The 20,631-nt window shown below is 41.4% G+C and overlaps 1 protein-coding gene across 4 annotated transcripts in view; it reads right to left on the bottom strand.

The window, feature by feature from the left end:
• Window positions 1-5,008: 5,008 nt before the first annotated feature.
• lingo2 (leucine rich repeat and Ig domain containing 2) overlaps window positions 5,009-20,631 on the bottom strand; it is a 252,972-nt gene continuing 237,349 nt past the window's right edge. For all 4 annotated transcript variants that reach the window (XM_010901228.5, XM_020045704.3, XM_034291641.1 and 1 more), the window contains one exon: window positions 5,009-7,945. In XM_010901228.5, coding sequence (XP_010899530.3) covers window positions 6,089-7,933 — 1,845 coding nt within the window. In that variant the 5' untranslated portion in view covers window positions 7,934-7,945 and the 3' untranslated portion in view covers window positions 5,009-6,088. The remainder of the gene's footprint in view (window positions 7,946-20,631) is intronic.

The raw sequence follows: 20,631 nt of genomic DNA, 5'->3' as shown, positions 1-20,631 counted from the left end.
TATTTAGGTACCAAATCAGGTACTGATAGTTGTATCATAATATCAATAGATGTAAATGTAAGAAACACTATATAGAACTAAAATAATCAAAGTATAGTCACTTTGGCCACACAGGACGCAATAATGGCTACCTGGCAATATCTTTTGATCCGCATCACTCAGTGTGAATAAAGCACACAAGTTTAGGATTAAACATCCTTTTTCATCAACTCAGGTTCAACTCAGCCACATGAAGGTATGGTGTTAGCCACAGAATGTTGTGGGTGCATACCAGTCATTAAATATTCATGTACGTTGATTGCCCAACTCATTCTTCCTCAGATTACTCAATTTGATAGTCAGTAGCTTTGATGTACCAATTCCTTTCAACTTCCAGGTTACGTTTACGAATGCTAGCATGGTAGCCTTTTTCAAGCTATTCTCACGGTTTGCTTTGCTAACATATGGCTTGCTTGAGGGAATTGATGAAGGGAACAGAATACAGGCCAAGCACAGTACTCTGTTGGGAAGCATCAAAACAGTGCTCTCTTCATACAAGGTCCATGAAAAAATATGGGCTTACCGCTTCCCCCTGTTGCTTGCGATTGACGGTGCAGCGTGTTTGATGTCCGGTTTATCAGGTCCCATCTGCTTAATTTCTAATATTTCTCGAAAGGGCCATCCTTTCAAATGGCTTACAATTGGGGAGGGGAGGGAAAGAAATACAAAGAGAAGGAAGAAGCAGAAAGATGAAATAATGGGAAGGGGGAGGTCAACTGTCTATGTGGAAATAGCGAGAGAGTGGAGAGAAAGAGATGAGAGAAGGAGATGAAAGGAGGAGGGAGGAGAGAGGTGATGGGGTGGGAGGTAATGAGAGAGGAGAGGATTGGGAGAGAGAGATGAGATGAGGAGGGGAGAGAGATGAGGAGGGGAGAGAGAGATGAGATGAGGAGGGGAGAGAGATGAGATAAGGAGGGGAGAGAGAGATGAGGTGAGGAGGGGAGAGAGAGATGAGGTGAGGAGGGGAGAGAGATGAGATGAGGAGGGGAGAGAGAGATGAGGTGAGGAGGGGAGAGAGAGATGAGATGAGGAGGGGAGAGAGAGATGAGATGAGGAAGGGAGAGAGAGTTGAGATGAGGAGGGGAGAGAGAGATGAGATGAGGAGGGGAGAGAGAGATGAGGTGAGGAGGGGAGAGAGAGATGAGATGAGGGGGGGAGAGAGAGATGAGATGAGGAGGGGAGAGAGAGATGAGATGAGGAGGGGAGAGAGGTGAGATGAGGAGGGGAGAGAGAGATGAGGAGGGGAGAGAGAGATGAGATGAGGAGGGGAGAGAGATGAGATGAGGAGGGGAGAGAGAGATGAGGATGGGAGAGAGATGAGATGAGGAGGGGAGAGAGAGAGATGAGATGAGGAGGGGAGAGAGTTGAGATGAGGAGGGGAGAGAGAGATGAGATGAGGAGGGGCGAGAGGTGAGATGAGGAGGGGAGAGAGGTGAGATGAGGATGGGAGAGAGATGAGATGAGGAGGGGAGAGAGAGAGATGAGATGAGGAGGGGAGAGAGTTGAGATGAGGAGGGGCGAGAGGTGAGAGGATGGGAGAAAGAGAGAGAGAAAGGAATATGAGAGATAGAGATGAGAGCGAGATAAAAGAGATGTAGACAGTGGGAGTGAGAAAGTGTGTCTGGAAGAGGAGAGGAACTGAGAGAGTGATGTGGGTAAATAAATAAACACTTCATCATGAAAAAAACATTTTGTTGACCTAAACATTCTAATGGGTTTGATGGACAGCTGTAAATATAAGCTATCCGATGACATGATTTAGGTGAAAAGTCCCCAAGGAGAAAATAAATCTAGAGGCCTTGGGAAAAATGAAAAAAACTATTTGAGACATCAACTCAACTTTGGGGTTCTGGTTGCATTAGGGTTAATTCATTAAATCACACCTTTCTAATGTCTCTTTTAACTTGTCACTGCATCTTCTCTGAATTGTTGCTTTTCATCCAACCTGACTCAGTCATTTTCATGAGAATTTCAAATTCCGGTTCATTTGTGAGTTGTCCAGTGTGATTTCTAGAAAAACAAAAAGGCAATCAATTTTCATTTGTGTTGGTTTCTTGATGTGGACCAATTTGTGCAATGTACTGTCCTGTTACCAAACGTAAAATGAAATAAATTCAAAGTACTTTGAATAGTTAGGTGTGTACATCTACCTAAATGTGTAAATTAATTACATTCACACCTATTTTACAACCACTAAAAATAATATCACTTCACATATGAGGTCTGTGTGCACAGCATTTACATGTTTTATGATGCACATTTTAATTCAGTGTAATTCTGTGACACAGAGGTTGGCAAATGAGATAAGAGTCTACAAAACCAAATGCTAATTAAAATTCACATGAGTAATTCAGATTGTGAAGCTGCAGTTGTTATTGACATTAGAGCATGTGACAAACAAGATCCATAACATCCATTATTGATGACAAAATATGCAGTTACTCGTGACTATTTAAAACAGCATCTAACATTGTGCTTTGTGTCATAATGCCACTATAAAGACATGTATTAAAGCATATATAAATCAGAAATAATGAAGTAGATATTAGCATTATTTGATTCAGTGTGTCTGGTTAGATTGATATTATTGTGTCATCAGATGTATTTTTTTGATCTGTGAAACAATTACTTTTTTTCCTCTTCCACCCAGCACCAGTTTCATCCTCTAACATCCAGCACTGATGTTTCTGATAGCTACTTAATTGAATAGGGTGTACTGATACTCATTTGTGTGATTGTTACACCTGTACCTTACACCTATCTTAAAGTGCATGCACTTACTGGAAATTGCACTGGATTAGAGCATATGCTAAATGCTGTTGACCTCTAAACAATCATGTGGGTGTGGTCTGTCCAAGAAATCTGAAAGAAAATTTTAATATTCATGCATTATGTATTAGTAGTACATGTTGTAAACTCTACATATGCAACTCAACATATGCAAGAACATGCTTATAGACCACACAGTGTCACCTGTCTATTGATCGGTTTGAGTCCTAGCAATGACAGTGACATCTCTCCAAATCATATCTAACTCAATTGGAACAATTAAGAATAACCTAGGGTCAATTATGCGTGGTCTCACAGAGACCCAGCACTTTCAAAATTACAGTGGTCCAGGGTCCAGGGGACAGGCCATAATTTGTTGCAAATTACTGTTGACTTTGTTTTAATTATTCCACTTATTTCCAGTAATGCTAGTTCATTAATTACATATGAATATGATGTGGGCTGTCAACAAATGTATTTGGATAAAATACACAACAGAATAATCTATCTGTCAGAATCACTGTCTGGCAAGCTTTAGTAACATGATTTTAAATCGATGGCACTATGTGGTAATTTTTTGTTTGCTGCAGTTACCTTAAAATGTAGAAATGAACACACATTTATAGTTTTCTAACCTGACACTGTTTTACTCTTACCTCTGTAGTTTCTCAGGAAGGCTATTTCTACTTGAGTCAACTTCAAGTAGAAGTACTACTACATGTTTAGACACAGTGTCTTCATCTGCAGCTACAACCCTGATACAACCCAGCTACAACCCAGCTACCACCCTGCTACAACCCAGCTACATTGATGAACCCAGCTACAAGGCTTTATCAATGCTTTATGAGCATGTCTCCATTTGCCAAAAATGCTAAACAACCATATGACATGCTCTTTACAGCGTTTACAAATGGGGCTATGTGAAATAACAACCAATGTAAAATGTGACATAATTCAAATTAGCGCTGCTTATTAAAGCATCCTTGAATCATATTAAATTGAGGCTTCATCAAGTATCCAAAACCTCTTACTATTTTTTACTAGTTCTGTTCCATGTTCCTTTCCAGACCTGTCCCTACAGCACCTTATCCAAAACGCTCTGCTGCAGAAGTGCTGGGATGGTAATTACACTACCCAAGGCAACCCACCCCAACATAGTGTCTTTCTTCCGGTACCCTGATCCTGTCCAGTACACAGATATCTGAATGTTACATGAGATAAGACATTCGGAAACAAATCCAAGGCACTGCTTTGGTGATAGCACATGAAATGTATTTACCCAACTCCGTACGTTCAAAAGGCTTGGCATTGGCTCAGAACGTTGATGACTAGCAAATCTGCAAACATTGATATGAAATGTTATTTTCTAATTAACAGCACAAACTACTTGTACTGTCAAGTGATACATGGTAATTGGAGGGCTATCTAATCTATCATTTTGGCGAAGGTAGCAAATAAGCGGCATTGTTTCTTGTTTCTAGCATTGTACTTGCTACCTGCTTAGCCCAGGATAGTCCTCAGATTTGCTGTCCTCATCTCAATGATGCATGGTACTCCTTCAGGGGCTCATTTTGGCTGGGTCAAAAGGTTAACTCCATTCCTCCAGATTCCTCTTCTGATAGCATCTTCCTCTTGGCACACACTACCTGCAATATCATTCTGTCAAGACTTTGAGTCTAGGCATTTTTTGCCCAATTCTTATCTTTTGATATGCACTGATTTGAAAGGTCAGAGGGGGATATCACATGTTTCTGCATGATAAAAAGGTAATATTCAAAGGTTATGGATTTCAGTGAGTGAAAGGAAGAATGTAATTGTCCATTCTGGAATGGTAATGCCCCAAGCCATTTCATTTTCTTAACCTGTGATCTGTTATAATTGTGTTTCTGCAGATTCTGTTCCTTGAATGGACTTGTCAACTTCATTGAATGTTTTACAAATGCAAATAACCCTAAGAATTCAAATAGCTTTTAAGACAGCAACGTTAAACAAAGTCACAATGATTTGAGTAACAGATTTTTGTTTTGTTCAATAATTTAAACAAAAAATAAAACATATTGAACAATTTGGCTTTCCATTGCAAGTGTTACTATGTTCAACAAGCAGATAATAAAATAAAGACCCACATTTGTTTTGTAATTGTATTCCATTTTTAGACACACACTAAATTGTACAAATAAATTGTTTTTTATTTCACATACATCTTTTTTTTATTTTATTTTACTTTGAACTTTTCACAATCTAAATGATTCAACAACAAAATGAGAAACTACCACAACAAAGTCCAAATTTCTTAACGGGGAGAAAATATGTCAACTTCACTTTAGTAAGATGGACATATATTTTATCATCAGGTCAAATGAATAAAAAGAGACAAAAATGGGACAAAACAATGGTCCATGTAAGGTCTCAGAATAGTATATCATCTCCAAGATTGTTGAAAGTGTTCATTTCATACTGGAAAAGTGTTAGAATACTCCATTTTGTAAAACCTCCAGACCATTTTGATAAATAAAATCTATTTTCTTTATTAATTCATGACAATTAACAAAAATATCTTCAATTTCTAGAGGTACATTTGGAGAACAGTGATCTATCTTTTTCCAGTGTGATGTTGCCATCCTGTATAAAGCCCTTTCCTACAGACACTCATAACTAAAGAGTCAAATTATTGTAATTGATATTAGTTGAGGGAATTTAGATGTTGGCTGACGTTGCACCCCATGAGTATTGCTATGAACAGTTTGTTTCATTAAGTATGAAAATATGTGTACATAACGAAGCATTACGCACCCATATGCAAAGATTATGGTCAGAGGAAATAATGCTCAGTTTCATCCATCTGTTATGTGAGTAAGCATGGTGCAAGACTAAACAAACAAAGAAGAATAATACTTTTAGATACAAATTGTACTGTACACAGTTCTGTAGTGTCTTTAAATCCAACCCGATACTGCAGGGTTTATTTTGGGCATATAAATTGAATTTGAAAAATCTTGATTATTGACACCTATTCGATTCAGGCGCCCTGGGCAGCAATTAAGATCATTGTGTTGGTCAAGCTTACTGGCAACTGCAAGAAACATACATCACAATGTCCTGGCATTGCATCTAATAAGATGCAATGGTTCAGAAATGCACTCCTGTGTCCTTTTATGGCACTCTGTGGTACCATTATCGTTCCCAGTTGCATTCTCCTGCAGTATTGGGAAGTTCAATTTCCAATATCACAATCTCCAGAGCAGCCCGAACATTCGGATTCCCAGATACACACATCGTGTTAGATCATTTTCATGTTAAAGCGACGTGGTCCTGCTTGCCCCTCTGCCCCTCCGTCTATAGAGGTACCATTAGACTTGGACCGAGGGACGTATTCAATATCAATGTTGTTTTTATGCTTCCCTTTCCCACGGCTCCAAACGAACAGGAGCAGGAAGCAAAACAAGACCACCCCAAGAAATGTGAAACAACCCATTGCCGTAGACACTAAGATTGTCTTTAGGTCCAAGCCGTAGGGCACATTGCTAGTCCCATTGGTCGTGACATTGCTAGGATCTGTGTAATACTGGGTCCTGTTTGCGTAGAGCGACCCCAGACTTTTTACTGCCAGGGAGGCCATCAGTGAGTCATTACCCGCCGTGTTGGTCGCCATGCAAAGGTACACCCCGCCGTCCTGCACCTCAGCCGCCTTGATCTCCAGTGTTCCATTGTTGTGAACGGTGACTCTGCCGTGGCTCTTGTTGGTGAGAAGGCGCCGGCGTGGGGACAACCATGACACTACTGGCCTAGGAGTCCCCTCAGCACTGCAGTGCAGCCTCACTGGCTGGCCTTCGTCCACGGCAATCATCTGCGTCTTGTTCTCCCGTATTTTGGGCTTAGTGCACGTCACGTAGTAGGACAGCAGGGTCTCCTTGAACTCCCTGAAAGGCCTGCCGCGGATGCCCTCTGGGGTACTGCACTCTGGCTGCGAGTCGCCAAAGAAGATGGAGTGCCTCTTCTGCAGAATCCACATGAGACGGCAGTCACACACCAGGGGGTTGTCATCTATCAAAAGGACCTCCAGAACCTCAGGGGCTTGGAAGACACCCTTCTCCAGGGTGTCCAGACGGTTGTGGGAGACGTTAAGAACCTTGAGCCACCGGAGGCCCTGGAATGCATACGGTTCAATGGTCGACAACTGGGCGCCAACCAGATGCAGCTCCTTCAGATGCACCAGCTCTGAAAGCATCCCCCCCTCGATATGTCTTATGCGGTTGAAGGACAGGTTGAGATGCGTCAGGAAATGCAGGTGCCTGAGGGCCTGGTAAGGGAAGGAGGAAAGGTTGGTGTTGGTGATGAACAGCGTGGACAGGTTGAGGCCGTGCAAGGTGTTTGCAGACACAGAGTCCAGCGAGGGCCAGCTGTCGATCTCGAGGTGGCGCAGCCGGGACAGCTTTTTGAAGGAGTATGCGTGCAAGGTGCCGATACTGAGGTGTCGCAGGTGAAGGCTGACCAGGTTGTGTAGATGGGACAGAGCCTCAGTGGGCACCACAGTCAGGTTGCATCTCTCTAAAGCCAGTGTCTCTAGACTCAGCAGTCCACTGAACGCCCGGTGAGAGATGTACACAAGGTCATTGTCACCCACCTCCAGGGACCTAAGATTGTGCAAGTCCTGGAACATGTAGTCCAGCAGGATGACTATTTTGTTGTCGCTGACGTCCAGCCGGGTGAGGTTGGATAGGCCTGTGAAGACACCCTGTGGAATGAGCTTGATACGGTTGCTTTTGAGACTGAGGGAATGCATACTGTACAAAGGGTTAAAGGCCCCGGGCTCCACATAACTGATAATGTTACCGCTTAAGTCTAAATCCTCCAACCCAGGGTAGGGGGCAAAGTCATCTGGGTTGATGGCCTGTAGCTTGTTCTTGCTCAGGTCTAGGATCCTGGTCTCGATGGGGATGCCATCGGGGATGCCAGGAAGACGTTTGCGGTGGCACAGGACAGACTTGCTCTGAGCCGAGCAGTCGCAGCGGGCGGGACATCCCAGGGCGGAACCCACGAAGACGGCCAGAAGCGCCAGTCCCAGCAATGGTTGCCAGCATGAGAGGGCCGTGTGCAGCATGACTTTGCTCATACAGTCGACCATTCTGTCACGGCTCTGCGAGAGAAGGGACACAGAAAGGGAAAGACATGCTTAGAGAGGATGCATTGATATGAATCAGCAAGATATGTGGATGACGTGGACTTCTATGGATGTCAGAATGAATACACTTATGCAATCCTAGAGGAAATACCTCTATGATTATCAACGGCCATTATTGGATCACATCATGTTACTATTATGCTGAGATGGACTGGTATGTTGTCTTGATATTTGTTGGAGGCAGATTAGATTAGGCGGGTATTGTTCCTCAAATGCGTCACTTTAAACAGCCGGAGCCATCCAAAGATTTTCCTGCAGCAAAGGCCAGAATTATGCCCCTTTTATCTCCTGACACACGTACGTGTTCAACAGAACGGCAGGACTTGTCATCCAATTGTTTATGTTCAGGATTCGATTTTAAAGAAAATGTTTTTTTTTTGCCACACTGGTTTTGTCTTCTCACACCACAATCAGTTCAAACAGTCTGCAATCCGTTGTTTTCTTTCAAGCACGGCCAATTTGTCAAGGTTGAGGTTTGGAGGAGTTATAAGGAAACTGTCTATATGATAGATCTGTGGAGGCTACATGTGGTATAAATATCTCCATTCTGTACATTACCTTGGAAAAAATGCTTAGCCGAGTTCATTCAATTTTTCAAGGTAATGTGCAGTTTGGAGGTCTTTATGCCGCTTAAATAACAATGTACATTACGTCATAATTTGTTCTATAGTTATATATAAACATATAATCAATCAAACGAATAAATGGGTCACATCTGTACCAATCAAAATATGATTTTTTTTTTTAAATGTGATAAAACTTCAGTGATAAATCATGTAAATACAAACAGAAACAAGTATCATAAAGTAGTTAATGTTTGCTTATTATGTTATTTGTGGGCAACTGTAGTTTACAAGGAACAAACACCTCCATCAGTCTTGGTGTTTATCATTTTCTAGATTTACTGTTTCTCTGGCCTTCAACATCATGACTAGTTTTCCTGTGTATTCATCCTGAAGATATTTAGCTGTCCTGTATCAGGAATGAATGTGCTTTATACCACAGTACTGTGAATACTTGCTGATTGGTTAAAATTAGTCCTAGAATTATTGATAATAAAAGTCTAGGATTTAGTTGATGCAGAAGCATTTGTATTTGCTCTCCGTACAGTACTGTATACTATTGCAAATTACCTAAGCCCATGCTGAGCAGCTGAGCAATGATGCTTTATTTATGCTATTTATATATATTCATAGTGTATAGCGAAGCATTCCTATATTGCGCACGAGTGTGTGTGTGTATATACAGGGGCTGGTCATAAAATTTGAATATCATCAAAAAGTTGATTTATTTCAGTAATTCCATTCAAAAAGTGAAACTTGTATAATGTATGAATTCATTCCACACAGACTGATATATTTCAAGTGTTTATTTCTTTTAATTTTGATGATTATTACTGACAACTAATGAAAACCCCAAATTCAGTATCTCAGAAAATTTGAATATTGTGAAAAGGTTCAATATTGAAGACACCTGGTGCCATCCTCTAATCAGCAAATTAACCCAAAACTCCTGCAAAGGCCTTTAAATGGTCTCTCAGTCTAGTTCTGTAGGCAACACAATCATGGAGAAGACTTCTGACTTGACAGCTGTCCAAAAGACGACCATTGACACTTTGCACAAGGAGGGCAAGACACAAAAGGTCATAACTAAAGAGGCTGGCTGTTCACAGAGCTCTGTGTCCAAGCACATTAATAGAGAGGCGAAGGGAAGGAAAAGATGTGGTAGAAAAAGTGTACAAGTAATAGGGATAACCGCACCCTGGAGAGGATTGTGAAACAAAACCCATTCAAAAATTCACAAAGAGTGGACTGCAGCTGGAGTCAGTGCCTCAAGAACCACCACGCACAGACGTATGCAAGACATGGGTTTCAGCTGTCGAATTCCTTGTGTCAAGCCACTCTTGAACAAGACACAGCGTCAGAAGCGTCTCGCCTGGGCTAAAGACAAAAAGGACTGGACTGCTGCTGAGTTATGTTATCTGATTAAAGTACATTTTGCATTTCCTTTGGAAATTAAGGTCCGAGAGTCTGGAGGAAGAGAGGAGAGGTACAGAATCCACGCTGCTTGAAGTCCAGTGTAAAGTTTCCACAGTCAGTGATGGTTTGGGTTGCCATGTCATCTGCTAGTGTTGGTACACTGTGTTTTCTGAGGTCCAAGGTCAATGCAGCCATCTACCAGGAAGTTTTAGAGCACTTCATGCTTCCTGCTGCTGACCAACTTTATGGAGATGCAGATTTCATTTTCCATCAGGACTTGGCACCTGCACACAGTGCCAAAGCACCCAGTACCTGGTTTAAGGACCATGGTATCCCTGTTCTTAATTGGCCAGCAAACTCGCCTGACCTTAACCCTATAGAAAATCTATGGTGTATTGTGAAGAGGAAGATGCGATACGCCAGACCCAACAATGCAGAAGAGCTGAAGGCTACTATAAGAGCAACCTGGGCTCATATAACACCTGAGCAGTGCCACAGACTGATTGACTCCATGCCACGCTGCATTGCTGCAGTAATTCAGGCAAAAGGAGCCCCAACTAAGTATTGAGTGCTGTACATGCTCATACTTTTCATGTTCATACTTTTCAGTTGGCCAACATTTCTAAAAATATTTTTTTTGTATTGGTCTTGAGTAATATTCAAATTGTCTGAGATACTGAATTTGGGATTTTCATTAGTTGTCAGTTATAATAATCACAATTAAAAGAAATAAACATTTGAAATATATCAGTCTGTGTGTAATGGATGAATATAATATGCAAGTTTCACTTTTTGAATGGAATAACTGAAATAAATCAACTTTTTGCACCTGTATATATATGTGTATATGTATACAGCTCCAGAAAGAATTAAGAGAACACGGCACCTTTTTCTATCCTTTCCAAAAAAGTCGAAAAGGAAGGTTTTTGGAAAGGAAAGAAAAAGGTGCAGTGGTCTCTTAATTTTTTACAGAGCTGTTTAAATATATAATATGTGTATATATATATAATATGTGTATATATAATATATGTATTTACACAATGCTTTACTGAAGTCCACAAGTGAAACATGTTTTTGCAGAACCTGAATCAAAATATGTTCCATCTATTTCCATCTCTGTGTGTTTTTCTTTAGAAGCAGAATCATATGCTTACTTGACACTTAGACACTGAAATAATGAGCATGATTATTTTGTTTGTGGTATGCACATAGCCTATATAATAGAAACTGATCAAAGGTACAACAATAATTATAAGTGGAAGAAAAAAACAAGTTAAGACTCTAGTTAAGATAACAGGTTCTGCAAAAACATGTTTCACTTGTGGACTTCAGTAAAGCATTGAGGTTTACTATAAATATACACACACATACACACATACACACACACACACACACACACACACACACACATACACACATATATATATAAAGACAACCTAATGGGGAGAATATTAGGCTTTTAATTCTTCATTTTATAACAAAGGCTGCAAAGGCTAATAAAATCGGGTCTATGAGGTTAAAAATCCAATTTAAAAATGCACTCAAAAGGTGGTTAAAGGAATGGGGAAGAATCAAATCAATTGCGCTCTGAATAGTAGCATCTGTAGACAAGATGAGTGCTTGGGTTTTAAGTGACAGAGTGGGCTGAAGAGATTGCTCTCACCTGCAGCAATAGGATGGGAGAAAGACTCACAGAGAAAAGGTTCTTAAAACAAATATTTTACAAGAAATGTTGATGTTCTGTGGATTTCATCTGACTTTTAAGTACAGTACTACAAGCTTCATGTGCATGTTACCAGTATGGAACATACCATGCACTATCACATTGATTTGTTGACGTTTTGATGTTTATTGGCCTCTGTCAGTTTTCAGTGATCAGGTACTATTAGACAACAACAAAATGGACATTACGGATAATCTGCAAAATGACAACTATAAATACATACAGTGTGAAAGCTAGAGTGTAAAATAAGTGCACAGTATTCACTGACATTGCTGCACTTCACTGGCTGTTATGGAGGATATTTGAATTGTAAGGTGAAGTATAAGAGCAGATCAGCATGCAACACATTGAAGGGATGATCGAGAGTTAGAACTTAACACCGAACAATCTAACACCATTTTACAAAGCGGCTAATCACATTCTGACAATACTGATTAAGGACTAGCTGCAATTGGAAATCTTGCATAAGACATGTACATAACTGTTAGAGATGTTGGAGATATTGATGAATATTCTCATTGTCTGCCACATATTGCTTATTTTACGCTGATTTTAACAGATGTTTTGCACCCAGTGATGCAGCTCCTAATGCGCGTACATTCCAGACCATACCCACCAAACACCGACCAAATGAACTATGATGACTATAATACCACCCCATATCTCCTCAACAATGAGGGCTCTTTGCGGTCCATATTAGTGAATTGTCGTTAAACGATATATGTGTTAAAACATTTAACAGCAGACAACCCTTTCCTCAGACCTGATGTCTGTATTTTGGTAACATGGTTTGGGAAAATGCAGGATTCATGACTAGGTCTGCAGGTGGCCTTTTGTATTACCACATTTCTCCCCCTCTAACTCTTTTCTGAAAAGGCTGGTACATAATTGCAGTCATGGCAAATTAGTGGGATTTTGTGTGTTTGTGGAAGAAATAACATGTAAATATTCAAAGGTGGGTAACCGTTTTTTTACTGGAATTTTAACAGGATTTGAAAATTACAGACCATTCCTGCTTTGTCTGGCGGATTGTGATTAGCACAAAATATATTACGCTAAGAATAGGCAGCACATTTTTCGATACGAGCCCTAACACAGCATTAAAAGCCTTTAGGAAACACAAGAAGGCAGAAGCTCTAATAAAGAATGTTATTATACATATCATTGCCCCTAATTACAATGACTAACACAATAATAATTAAGAAGTACACATTTTACTCTTGGTCCACAATGTAACTATTGATTTGTAATACATGTTCATGTCCCACAAGGCCATACCTACTGAACACATCTCATCGTGCCTTCTCAGAGGTCTGGAAAATATAATATTTCAAAAGTCATTAGAATTGATTGATAGCTCCCATCACTAAGATTTCCATTAGATGTTACATTTCAACAAATGTCCCCACAACACATCCTGAAAGGGAGGCATGTAAATTCAGTGTGATTGTTCCTGTACTTTAAAGCTAGTGTGTCTTGTCACACTAATGACGAGTTACATTGCCAAACAATGTTTGTTCTTGACAGAAACATATTGTTCACTAAAATCAAGGAATACATTAGCATACTTGAAATGGGGTTTTAATCTGCAATTTCATCCTCAGGGAATTGCAATTAAGACAGTAATCCAGTTATTATCTGTTTGAGATCCGCCAAAGCAAGGCATTTGATTTGACTTGTTGCGAGGTGTCAATGATTTAAATTGGCTTTTCACCCCTTTCAAACACATTTGTTCAAAGTAAATGCACCAGGGCTATCATAGCAAGGCAGTCTGGCTCAAAGATGATTCCAAATCAATCAAAATGTAAGAACAGTGCCACAGCTTGCTAATCACTGCCACAATGTCAACATGTTTCTCCAGCTTGGCCAACAGTCTTTTGTTTAGTTTACAATGTTCTTTCATTATTTTGAGACATCCCTTGCACTTTTGCACATTCAAAATGTATAAAAAGTTTATAAACATGAAAACTGAAAACCCACTAGAGTTGACTATCTCACTCTGGAAACAATGTGTGACATTAAACCACGTGTGAAATCCTTTACCTTTGTGCGTGTGTGTTTTACAGACCTGCCGGATTCTCCTGAATCGGCTCTTGTACGCGAATTGCATATAAAATAGCATGGATTGTGTGAAATGCTCTGTGCTGTGACATGGTGTTCATTAGAACCCCAACTGTTTGAGTTACGTAGAAACAAGTTGCATACTCCAAAGATTCGTGTTTGTTTCCGAAAGGCCAACTTCACAAAACCAACTATACGGATTGATCAGTTTTAACTACAAAATAGTAAATACCTCAGACTCTTAGAAACATGTCATTGTTCATGGCTTTACTCTGAGACGCACAAAAGCTAAGCTTTACTATCAATCTATAGGTAAGCTAAGTCCCACCGCCTACACAGTGGCCAAGAAGAAAATAATTTATTATTAGGTATGTAACTAAGGGATGCTAATGGAGTAAAGCAACCACCCATAAAGCAGAAGACTGAACGCTTGCTGGTGTTTGATTTTCAATATGAAAACAGGTAGCGAACAATTACTTTGACTTTCTGACTTTTTGTGTCAGGCAACCAAACATGCCACTCCGCTTACAAGAAGCTAGAATGTACGTCATATCCAGGGAGCTTACTGAAACTCTTAACAAAGACGTGCAGTCAGTATCAGAATGGGTGGTAAACATCAAACTGATCTTAAATACATCTAAAACAAAGATTATTTGTAAGTAAACTAAATTTATGGAGCTGCGCAAAAAGGGTTAGACCACTGAATATGTTGAGAAGGCTAAACCCAGTGGATAACCATTTTAATGGGCAATTATCATGCCTTGTCAAGATGGGGAAAATTTTCTAGGGAAATCTAAACTAAAAGAGTTATTCAGGCTCTGGTGTTGTCCCATCTCCACTCATCTCCAACAGTCGGCCAGGTAGTACAAATGCAGACCTAGCGAAGCTGCATGTGGCTGAAAACAGTGCAGCATGCCCTTAATAAGACACTCAGAATGTACATTGACCATAGCAGGCTAACATAAATGGCATCCATCCCAGTCTCTCTTGGCGAAAGGTAGACAGACTGCAACCACTTCTCTGTTTTATGAGAATCTGTAGGCTACTGGGACTCAACATCCAAACTGCCTCTGCACTCAAACAACAGAAAGTTCAGACACACATAATTGCCCAACAATAGACTGTGTGGGACCTGGTCTCTTCGCAATTCCCTGAGCCTAGAACAAAAGGCATGGTAACTGAAAGTATGGAGCCACAACACCAGGGAATTCTCTTGCTTTTGCCACAGTGCTCTGTTCACCTTTAAACATTGAGAGTGTTTCTAACCAGGACTAAATCTGGCTGATGGTTTTGACCCTTAACCTGAGTCAGTTGACAAGACAAGCTACTATACACAGATTACCAAGCTCAGTCGTCAGAGACGGGTTTGCTGGGAGAAGCCAGAAAGAATTGGCACTTGAAATGCGTGGATATTGTTTGTTTACATGTTGAATTGCACGTGCCAAACAACAAACAGGTGTGAATTATTCACACATAACAGCATTTTCTTTCGTTGTGATGAAAAGTCTCCAGCATAGTTTGTTCACATTCAATTCATAAGGTTTTGGTTAATCTAATTTCCATAGCAACAGCTCCAGAAACACAGGGCTTCCCGGTCCCTGCTCTCAGCCTCTCAAAACCACCGGGGGCCATTGGCTTAGGGCGTGAGCAACCATGGGAGTGCCACAGTCTACAGCCCTCCTCATCCTCTGTCACCACGTGGTGCCACTCCGCCACAGGGCTTCTTCCAGGGCTTTTCAGAGCTCTTGGCCGTGGCGTTTCTGGTACGGTCTGAAGGTGGCTGGCTGTGCCTTGTCCCGGACACTCATAAAAATGTAGGCTCACATCGCTGTGGAGTCTGATGGATCAGGCCGCCTGCCCAATCCATTGCCTGAGCATGTGAATACCAAAGGAGCTGTTATCAGACAGAAATCTAGAGGTGGGGAAGCAGTTACAGGAGATCCCAATCACTCCCCAGGTAGTTGACCGGTATCTTCCACGGGTCACCGCCAATCTCTCTTTCTCTTTTTCCTTCTATCTCTTTCTCCTGTGTTTCTATAATTCTCTCCCTCACTTCATTCTCTGCACAGCACTCCCTCTCAAAAAACACACTGGAGATTCAATTGGAGATTAATTAAGAATCCATTAATGTTTAATCAAGCATTTTGTTTCTACCTTTTTATTAATCTTCTGTAAAAATGGAGCGTGGCATGTCAATAGATTAACAAACATTTATGCAATAAGATATTAAAAGTTGATGCTTTTGAAAACATATTTTATATTGGGAATAATTTCATGACACAGTGACTTGACAAGCGTAGCATTCACAGCTATAATGAATGTCAACCAGCTAATGTTCCTTTAAAAATAAGTATTTGACATAATTTACTACAATAATTGATTGTTTGTGCTCTGTGGATTCTGTGAAGTCATTAATGATGCTTTTGAAGTCATAAAGGCTTTGGTTTAAAATATGAAATGTTGATATCAACAGATCTCGATCACAGAAAACTTTTAATATTGTAAAAGATGGTAGGGACTTGGATAGCACAGCATAAAGAGTGTGAAATGTTTGGCAGATACAAACCTTATGATGATAAGTGCACCCTAGTGAAAATGCAATGGAATACAGTCCTTCATTATTTCTCAAAAATATTCACTTGAAGCAAAGAGCATCCCTGGTCATACTTATAAAGCAGAATTCAATGCAGAAAAGCCCATCCCCAGCTGCTGAAGCTGTATCAGTAGAGGCTCGAACAACAACTCCAAAACCCTGAAAAGGCAGGCAAGTCCTATTTTCTGGTGTTTGCTCAAGAAGTTAGAGGATTTAGATAACAAACCTGGCCCATGTGCAATGGACCAATGAAAGCCATTTGTGAAATTGTCCTGGCCCATACGTCCACTAGAAGGTTTTCAGAGTGTGTTTGATGTGGCCCTTGGGCTACGATCATCCCACATAATGGGATGGCTTTTCACACTCAGAAGTGTCCCTGTGCTGCAGCCGGATGTTTCAAGATGGCCACTTTGTTTACCCGACAATTATTAATGCTTTTCAAAGACCATAATCAAAGTATTGAAATGTGATCTTAACAAAACTCTGGATAATAGCTGGCCCTGTGTGTGCTAGTAATGGGGGCTTTTAATTCTAAAGATGTATCAAAGAGTACATGACTGACATCCCTGTGGCCAAAACAAGCAGTTTCTGTACCTGGACATTTTCTAAAGTCTCAGAAATGTGATATAATTGTATATGTACTGATCAAGGACATTTTCAGATGCGTGAGAACAAAGTGGGAAGATCTCAATTGATAATCCTCGTGTCCTCACCCCACATCTCCTTTTGAAAAACAATTGGGGATGAGTCAGCCATAAGTCACCGACTTTGTCCTACAATGGTTTTTGAGAGCAAAGAATAAGGGATGCAAAATGAGGTCGTGCCAGTGCTTTGCAAAACTGAGTAGAAGTGAGTAGAAGATTGATGTCAACGGTCTGTGACACTTCTTATTCGGAACAATACTAACCTGACCTTAAGACCCCCGTCCCCCGAGCACACACACGTTACGCAAAAGACCTCAGACAACAGGCCTTTATGGACCTTATGTCCACTGTTCAACATCCCTTAATAATAGGATAAAGAGTAGACACACACACGCACGCACACACACTGCCAATGTCATGAATGTCAGTGCTCTCCCAAACACAACGTTTGGTTCAGTATGCCTCGTCATTAACCGCTGGATCACTCCCTATTTAGGGGTTAGCGTCAGCTAATTAGACATGTCAGCCTGGCTTGTGACACATTTACTTCCCTGATTTTAAGAATGAACAGTGCTGACATTCGCACACCCAATACCAACAGAGGCACATGACCACCCACGCAATGTGCAATGTGTTGAAACATCCGATTAAAGCCTTCTGTCCTTTTGAAAACCTGTTGTTGATAGTTACCCATGAAATAACACGCAGTCCTCATTAAGGTATGGACAGGTTATCAAGTCCTCATTTCAATTACAGAAAACCGTCACCTTCCCTGCGCCTCATCCTTCCCTGCACCTCATCCTTCCCAGCGCCTCATCCTTCCCAGCAAATCACTTGCTGCGGTCACCCTTCCCAGCACCTCATCCTTCCCAGCGCCTCATCCTTACCAGCAAATCACTTGCTGCGGTCACCCTTCCCTGTGCCTCATCCTTCCCTGCGCCTCATCCTTCCCAGCGCCTCATCCTTCCCAGCAAATCACTTGCTGCGGTCACCCTTCCCTGTGCCTCATCCTTCCCAGCGCCTCATCCTTCCCAGCAAATCACTTGCTGCGGTCACCCTTCCCAGCACCTCATCCTTCCCAGCGCCTCATCCTTCCCTGCAAATCACTTGCTGCGGTCACCCTTCCCTGCGCCTCATCCTTCCCTGCGCCTCATCCTTCCCAGCGCCTCATCCTTCCCAGCGCCTCATCCTTCCCAGCAAATCACTTGCTGCGGTCACCCTGCCCAGCACCTCATCCTTCCCAGCGCCTCATCCTTCCCAGCAAATCACTTGCTGCGGTCACCCTTCCCTGCGCCTCATCCTTCCCTGCGCCTCATCCTTCCCAGCGCCTCATCCTTCCCAGCAAATCACTTGCTGCGGTCACCCTTCCCTGTGCCTCATCCTTCCCAGCGCCTCATCCTTCCCAGCAAATCACTTGCTGCGGTCACCCTTCCCAGCACCTCATCCTTCCCAGCGCCTCATCCTTCCCAGCAAATCACTTGCTGCGGTCACCCTTCCCAGCACCTCATCCTTCCCAGCGCCTCATCCTTCCCAGCAAATCACTTGCTGCGGTCACCCTTCCCTGCGCCTCATCCTTCCCTGCGCCTCATCCTTCCCAGCTCCTCATCCTTCCCAGCTCCTCATCCTTCCCAGCAAATCACTTGATGCGGTCACCCTTCCCTGGGCGTCATCCTTGTGACCCAAAGAGATATCTACAGATGGCTTCCTATGAAGCTTTCGTGATGCCGTCTTATGACACGGCTGGGCCACTGAGGTGTTTTGCATTGGTAAACATTCCCTTTCACAACATAGTCTCAGTCAAACATGCTCATCAGCAGAGCTCAGCCAATACATTTGGATGCTCCACCAGAAGACTGAACTGAAATAGCAAAAGCCCTCAACGGCACTGCCTATTCTAAAACTGCATTAAGGCCACTAGAGGCCTCTATCTTTCACTTTGATTTGATCAAATACCAGCACTTTTACTCAAACACGTACTGGAGGAGAATCAGCTCTAAATTTTAATGTAGTAGGTTGGCTCAGTTTCAAACAGGCTGAATGCACCCGAAAGGTTTTTCCTCCTACCCTAAACAGTTCCAACATTTTAAGACTCTGGACCTGAGACGGGGACGAGACAGCACTCAGCTGGAGGGGCAGGCTATCTTTATTCAGATGCATGCATCTGTTCTACTGTGGCCACCTCCCTTTGCTCTTGAATCTGTCCGTCTTTTAAAGCACGGGTGCGTCACTATCAACGCACTCACACACACATCAGTTTCCCTTTGTCCCCAGAAGAATGTTGATGGCTGACAGAACCGGAGACACCTGCTGACATCTCACGTCACCCTCACATTCCCACAACCTTAACCTGAATCCTTACTTACACCTAATCTTTACACTCCAATAACCATTGAAAATGTGAACTTAAATTGAGCGACCTCAGAGTTGGCAATTAAGCTCCAGCCTCTTCACAGAGTCAACCAATCGCATTGATTGCTATCTTCAGGGCGGATGTGCCTCTTGTAGATTCCCAAATGTCATAAGATTCAGAGAGATGAAATGCTTATCACGGAGTGACTTATATACATATATAAACACACACACACACACATATATATATATATATATATATATATATATATATATATACAAATATTCAGCATCAAATAAAAGCCAAAATGTCTCAAGATTAACCTAATTACCACAGCAGCAACATAATCACCATGATGAGTCAGGAGAGAGAGAGAGAGAGATTTGGGACCACATCCCCAACTGTAACAATCAAGGGCTTTGGCTAGGCTAATAACAACTCACTATTCTGCAGTAGGCTTTGTGTTTTATTCACATCGTAAAGTAAAAAAAAAATGATAATAGTTAATTAGTGATAAACTTTGACAGATTGAAGCAGCTGCTCTTTATTATTTTGTCTGATAACCCTTGAGATTAGCAGTGAGAAAACCACATCAAATAGTTGGGCCTCAATTTTCCCACGACCAAAGCCCACAGAAAGTATTTAACACGATGACTCAGTCTTAATCCCATGTTTAATAGTTATTAATTAATATGAATAAACTGTGGAGAAGAACAGGAAGCTTTTTAACTGGCTAAATATTTTGTAATTAAATGTGCCGGGATTTAATTACCATGGCAGCAAATGGAGGACATCATTGGCCAGCTTGGGGTGTATGTGATACATTTCAATATACAAATCATTGTGAGGAATAGATACTTTGACCCTTTTGGCCACAGTAGATTGGCACCAGGTTAGCACTAAGCCATTGGGAATCCTCACCATTTCAATCACTTAGTTCAGTTAGGGTTTGCCTACTGCAATGATAGCGGGATTTCTTATTTTTTTATCTACGATTACACAATTCAAATTATGACCACACATTTCAGTATTTGTTTGAGTGCATTTTTCTGCATTGGTTCTGCCATGTGTACAAAAATAACAACATTTTATTAAAGTCTAGGCCTATTTCAGGGCACCAAAATGTTTATTAGGACAATTGGCATAGCAAGTTTTTCTGCTTAGTCAGATTTCACAAAAAAGAAAGCTGTCAATATCTAGTCTTGATTCTAGGCTTGCATTTACCTTTGGAGTCCGCTATTGGTGTCTATTCAAGAACAGAGGCTTCAATGACTGTCAAGGACGCTGAAAA

The sequence above is a fragment of the Esox lucius genome, chromosome 4 (genome assembly GCF_011004845.1).
Source record: "Esox lucius isolate fEsoLuc1 chromosome 4, fEsoLuc1.pri, whole genome shotgun sequence".
Classification (NCBI taxonomy): Eukaryota; Metazoa; Chordata; class Actinopteri; order Esociformes; family Esocidae; genus Esox; species Esox lucius.
The sequence above is the reverse complement of the archived record's forward strand: the minus strand, read 5'-3'. Positions and strand labels throughout refer to the sequence as shown.